The sequence below is a fragment of the Marmota flaviventris genome, chromosome 19 (genome assembly GCF_047511675.1).
Source record: "Marmota flaviventris isolate mMarFla1 chromosome 19, mMarFla1.hap1, whole genome shotgun sequence".
NCBI lineage: Eukaryota > Metazoa > Chordata > Mammalia > Rodentia > Sciuridae > Marmota > Marmota flaviventris.
In genome coordinates, this window is record NC_092516.1 from 16,719,191 (window position 1) to 16,724,987 (window position 5,797).

At 53.8% G+C, this 5,797-nt stretch overlaps 1 protein-coding gene across 1 annotated transcript; it reads left to right on the forward strand.

Moving 5' to 3' along the window:
* The first annotated feature begins 2,148 nt into the window (after window positions 1-2,148).
* Window positions 2,149-5,560, forward strand: Chp2 (calcineurin like EF-hand protein 2). Its single transcript, XM_027948535.3, has 7 exons — window positions 2,149-2,307; window positions 2,873-2,945; window positions 3,045-3,125; window positions 3,261-3,388; window positions 3,562-3,623; window positions 4,319-4,441; window positions 4,653-5,560. Exons 1-7 carry the CDS (start codon window positions 2,241-2,243, stop codon window positions 4,704-4,706), a joined length of 588 nt encoding a protein of 195 aa, XP_027804336.1. The 5' UTR covers window positions 2,149-2,240; the 3' UTR covers window positions 4,707-5,560.
* Window positions 5,561-5,797: the final 237 nt, after the last annotated feature.

Here is a 5,797-nt window from a genome sequence, read left to right on the forward strand (position 1 = left end):
AGGGAAGCACAGTCCTGTCCTTGTGCATGGTGTGAACCTCAGGGTTATTAATTACTCTTTGGCATCACTTACTTTAGTGTATCACTGTCTCAGAGAATGAGGTGGAGAAGTGCTTTCCAAGATTAGCATCCCACGTTGGCCAGAGGTGATTTGGCAGTTTCCTGGGGTCTCCAACTCACACCAATTCTTCTAGCCTGACCCCAGCCACGCACCTGCACCTGCGTGATTTGGGGGCTTAATCAGGGAGAAGTGTGGCTTCCCACATGGTTCTGTCCCTGGGGAGTGTCTGAAAGGGAATCAGGCATTCTTAGGCCAGTTGCTTAATCCTTGGGGTATCTGAGAGAAGCAAGCACTTTTTAGATCAATATGTTCAAAGCCCATTTGACGCAAGCTCTGCCTTGGGCTGGAAAATAGAGTGTTTGCCCAGCTTCTTTCTCTATGAACTTGAACCCTTGTAATGAACTGCTTGCATTTTCTCCTCCGGGAAAGCTTGTGTGTATGTGTGATTATGATGAAGGATCGCTTCAAAACTGGGCACCCGTGGTGCTTGGTCTGTGTACAACCGAGTTTCTCAAGTTTTTAAAAATCGCTATCCCTTCCTCCCCTGAAATCTTTTAGACATTTTTTCCTCTATTACCCCTCCCCCCCATGAAATTCCACAACCCCCAATATACTGTATATTTATGTGCTGTATGTAAATCTGTGCTTTGTACACAAGAAAATAAGATTTCCCCTCCCTGGGGAGTGATATGCCTCTACCAAGGATGCATGTGCTATGGTTTAAATGTCCCACCAAAATTCATGTTGAAATTTAATCCCCGGGGTGCTGGGGATATAGCTCAGTGGGCAGAGTGCTTGCCTCGCATGCACAAGGCCCTGGGTTCAGTCCCCAGCACCACCACCAAAAAGAGAGAGAGAGAGAGAGAGAGAGAGAGAGAGAGAGAGAGAGAGAGAGAGAGAGAGAAAGAAAGAGAGAGAAAGAAAGAAATTTAATTTAATCCCCAATGTGAGGTATGAACAGGGTGCAAACTTAATCTGACCATGGCATTCAGAGGCAGGACCTTTGGAAGGTTAAATGAGGACCAAAGAAGGTTAAATGAGGCCTGAATGGTGGGGCCCTCATCCAATGGGTCTGTGTCTTTCTAGAACAGTAGGAGAGACCTGGGCTGGGATGTGCTGTCCATCTTACCATATGGTGCCTATGTGGCCTTGAGACTCTGCAGAGAGTTCAAGCCAGCAAGAAGGACCTCATCAGATGTGCAGCCACCTGGTTTTGAACATCCCAGCCTTTGGAACTATGAACCTAACAAACCTCTATTCTTTATAAGTTACCCAGTCTCTGGTATTCAGTTATAGCAACAGAAAAAATGGATCAGGAGGACAGCATGTTTAACAATAGTTCAGAACCAGTCCCCTTGGCAGCCTCCCATGCATAAAAGCCAGAAGCTTGGGCTGAGTGGAGACTGTAGCAAATGGACAGGCCCTGACTTAGTGGTGTCAGATCTTGGAATATCTCAGGAGAAGCCAGGAATCTGGATACATTTGCACTTAAAGCATTGGTTTTAATGACACAGCAGCAATCATGCTGTGTAGACCAAACAAAAAAATTCAAAACCCAGAGATACTCTGGAGACTAGCTGGTGTGGTTAGATCTAGTTAGTGCCCTTTCCACCTAAGGAGTCTCCACCCTGCCCCTCAAGACCTCTCCTGACCTCTCCTCTCTGGGAGTGCTTTGATGCCTCTCCCTGCCCTGTACACCAGCCCCCAGACTGGGGCCATCCGGGATGGGGACAAATGCCCCCACCAGGTTCCCAGCAGGACCTGGACTCTGCTTCTGAGCATGCACTCAGCAAAGAAGAGGGGGACAGGGAGGGCAGCGCTCTGGAGGAGGAGTGGGTCGCGTATCTGGTGCGGACCCGTGAGAATGCAGACCCGGGGGAGGCTTCAGAAGGCGGGGCACCGGCCTCGCCCAGCCTCTGCCCTGGGGACAGCAGAATCTGGGCTGAAACAACCCGTTGTCCACTCCCTCCCCTCTGACCCGCTACCCCGGCTATTGTTTTCTATTTGCCCGGGTCGTAGGTGGGAGGCGAGGAACGCTGGGGTTCTGGAGCCTGGCTGCTCTCCAGCTCGGTGGTGGCCTTCGGCCCTGGGGTCACTGGGCGGCCCCGCCTGCAGCCTGGAGGAGGGACCGCCTGGGTCCGCCGGCCGCTCGCTCGGGTCCTCCCGCCTCCAGCTCGGCCATGGGCTCGCGCGGCTCGCACGTCGCTCTCATTCCCGACGTGGACAGCATTCGCCGAGAGACCGGCTGTGAGTGCGCCCGCGCCGCTGCCTGGGGAAGGCACAAAGCCAGGCGCCGGCTGGGGACAGGAGGAGGTTCAGGGCAGCGTAGGGGACCCCAGAACAGGGCGTGATGGAGGGATGGATCACAATCCGGGAGTGGGGGACCCCGGGGCTGGGAGACCTGGACCCAGGCGCCTGGGAACAGGGGCGCGTAAACTTGGGGGTCCCGCGTCCAAGTGGGAAGATGGCCCGGGTTCACCCGCTTGGATTCACCCAAGCAGCCAGGTGTCCTCGAACCTGGACGGAGGCTGAAGGCAGAGCTGACCGCGGATGGACGGGGGTGACTTTGATCCCTTGGTTTCCGGGAACCCAGCGCTGAAACGCGGGGAGCCTGCCCGGGTCTCCAACCTGGCGCTTCACTGGGTCTCGCCCAGCTCCTTCCAACTCCGTCCCTCTGCCCCGGGTCCGAGGATAAAGACCCTGCCTCCCCTGGCCGCCGGGAGGGGGTTTCTGGGGCGCTGCCCGCGGCTCTGGGGTTCAGCCACGTCCCGAGCGCACTCGGCAGGTCACCCTTCCTCCTTCCCTCCCGCAGTCTCGCAGGCCAGTCTGCTCCGCCTCTACCACCGGTTCCGGGCACTGGACAGGAACAAGAAGGGCTACTTGAGGTGAGGGGAGGGGGCTGGCCTGATGACCTCTGCCCCCACTCCCCTCTCAGACACCACCTGCCGCCTTTGTCCCAGCCACTGTGTACTTTGACTTTACAGCCGCACGGATCTCCAGCAGATCGGGGCGCTGGCTGTCAACCCCCTGGGAGACCGGATTATAGACAGCTTCTTCCCCGATGGGTGAGGCCCGGTTGGGGGCGAGGAGATGGAGCTGGAGAAACCTGCTTGTGGGTGGGTGGGAAGGTGGGGGAGGTCAGAGACAGAGGCAGGTGGCTCGCCCAGGTGACCCTTGCTCCGCTCCATCCCACCCTCCAGGAGTCAGCGATTGGATTTCTCAGGCTTTGTTAGGGTTCTGGCTCATTTTCGACCTATAGACGATGACACAGGAGTCCGAGACCCCAAGCAGCCTGAACCCCTCAACAGCAGAATGAACAAACTTCGCTGTGAGTATTGGGGGGGCCTGCCGGAGTGAGACCCCAGAACTGAGCACACAAGGGAGAGGCCCCAGGAAGCTCCCACTCCCCGTGTGAGCCTATTGATGATCTAGGCCTCCATGGCGACCAGAAGAGAACCAGGTAAGACCCACCTTCCTCATCCCCCCCTGCTCTCTTCCCAGTCGCCTTTCAACTCTACGACCTGGATCAGGATGGGAAGATCTCCAGGCACGAGATGCTGCAGGTGGGAAGAAGGCAAATGCAAACAGACCTGATGGGTGAAGGGGGGATGGTTGGATGGGGATGCCAGCGGAATGGGGTGGGATGATCCTCCCATGGGCGGAACATGCATATGGGGTGGGAAATGGAAAGGATGGGGTTGAAATAGGGGTTAGTTGGGAGGCGGGGTGGGTAGCCGTTGGGTAAGAGGTGAGGAATCAGGGATTCTCAGCAGGCAGCAAATTTGCCTTCTGAGTGAGCACTTGGCCTTAGCTGGTGACATTCCTGGTTGTCACAACTGGGGGAGAATGTGCTACTGGCATTGGGTAGATGTCAGGAATGCTGCTCTGTACATTGGATAATAGTGAGGATAGCTTCCCACAACAGAGGGTGGACTGGCCCCGAATGTCCACAGCGCCAAAATCAAGAAGCTCACCTCTCTTCAGGTGTGCTGAGGTGGTGACAGAGGGTGAGCTAGCGATGGACAATCTGGGGTTTTAAGGTTGGAGTAATGAGTTTGGGCATATTGCTTGTTGCGGTGAGTGGTGAGGGTTAGATGGGGGATCAGATGCCCAAGCCGTGGGGGGAATTATTAGGGGAGACGGTGAGGTGGGCAATGGATGAGAGATCATGAAATTGGGAGTCCTTTCAGCAGTGAGTTTGGGGGATGCACGAGTACACTCTGTGCCTCTTCTTTATGGCTGCTGCTTCTACCTCCAGGTTCTCCGGCTGATGGTCGGAGTCCAGGTGACAGAAGAACAGCTAGAAAGCATCACGGACCGCACGGTGCAGGAGGCAGATGAAGATGGGGATGGGGCTGTGTCCTTCTTGGAGTTCACCAAGGTCGGGCATCCTGACCCCCTCGGGAACTGGGGAGTGGACTTCCTGCAGAGAGATGGGCACGAGACATAAAATAAAAGAAGGGCTGAAAAATAAGGGGTTCCCAGGGAGTGACCGGGCTCTGGGGAATGCTTAGAGCCCTGCGGGAGGAGCGGGGAGGCATGGTGGACTGTGATTCGAGACTTCTGACGTGACCACCTCCATGTCTCTCCAGTCCTTAGAGAAGATGGACATCGAACAAAAAATGAGCATCCGGATCCTGAAGTGACGCTGGCCACCCCCTGCGTCTCTGGCCAGCTCCTGCAGGCCAGTCTCTGCCTGGGAGTCGTCCTCCGTCTTCATGGAGGCAGGGTCTCTACACCATTCTTATTTCTAAACTAAACTCTGGGGTCAAGGAGAGAAAGTTGGAAGGGCCTATCCTAAAGCTCAGGTCCCTTGATCTCAGGTCTGTGAATCCGTCAGCCATCCTTTGGTTGCAGGTGACAGAGAATCCAATGAAAACAGCTTAAGTTAAAAAAAAAAAGGGGATTTTATGGGCTCACATAATTAAAAAGTCTGTGTCTTCAGACACAACGGGATCCAAGGGCACAAATGATGTTGGGACTCTGTTTGACCCTTCTCCAGAGGGCTCTTCCCTCAGGATGCAGAATGGCTACCAGTAACTCCAAACTTGCATCCTTCTAGCCTCGTAACACAGCAGGAGGATTTTCTTATTCCATTAATTCTAAGCAAAGAGTATCATTGGCCCAACTGGGGTCTCATCTGGGGAATGAAACACTCTAATTGGTCAGGTTGGTGTCAGGCACTAATTCCTAGAGCCAGAAAATAAGGTTTGAAGACTCAAGATAGTGTGAGAGGTAGTGGCTTAAAGGAAAATGGGTACTATTTGGAGGAGGAGGGGAAAAGTGTGTGTGTGTGTGTGTGTGTGTGTGTGTGTTGTCTCTGTTCAGGCAAAACAAGATATGGCCATTACTGTCTGGTTGACCCAATGGAGGTATCTTTGAAATCTGGCCCCTTCAATAGATTTTCACTGATTTCATGAATGCCTGACTGTGTAAATGAGGTGGGTGGTTTATGGGGGTGGGGAAGATGGTGTAAAAACAATAAACAACATGTACTTTCCTGGGTGTGTGAAGTTATTCCAAGATTTGGAGAGCAGCTGGGTACAATGGTGCATGCCTGTAATCCCAGAGGCTCGGGAGGCCAAGACAGGAGAATTGCAAGTTCAAGGTCAGCCTCAGCAACTTAGTGAGGCCCTCCCTAAGCAATTTAGTGAAATGAAAAATAAATAAAGGAGTGGGGATGTGACTCAGTGGTTAAGTGCCCCTGGGTTCCATCCCCAGTACAAAAAAAAAAAAA

Bases quoted from the DNA above. Each gene is read 5' to 3' on its own strand.
- Chp2 (XM_027948535.3), top strand. From the start codon at position 2,241: ATGGGCTCGCGCGGCTCGCACGTCGCTCTCATTCCCGACGTGGACAGC. The intron at 2,308-2,872 runs GTGAGTGCGCCC...TCCCTCCCGCAG, and splicing joins CATTCGCCGAGAGACCGGCT to TCTCGCAGGCCAGTCTGCTC. The intron at 4,442-4,652 runs GTCGGGCATCCT...ATGTCTCTCCAG, and splicing joins CCTTCTTGGAGTTCACCAAG to TCCTTAGAGAAGATGGACAT.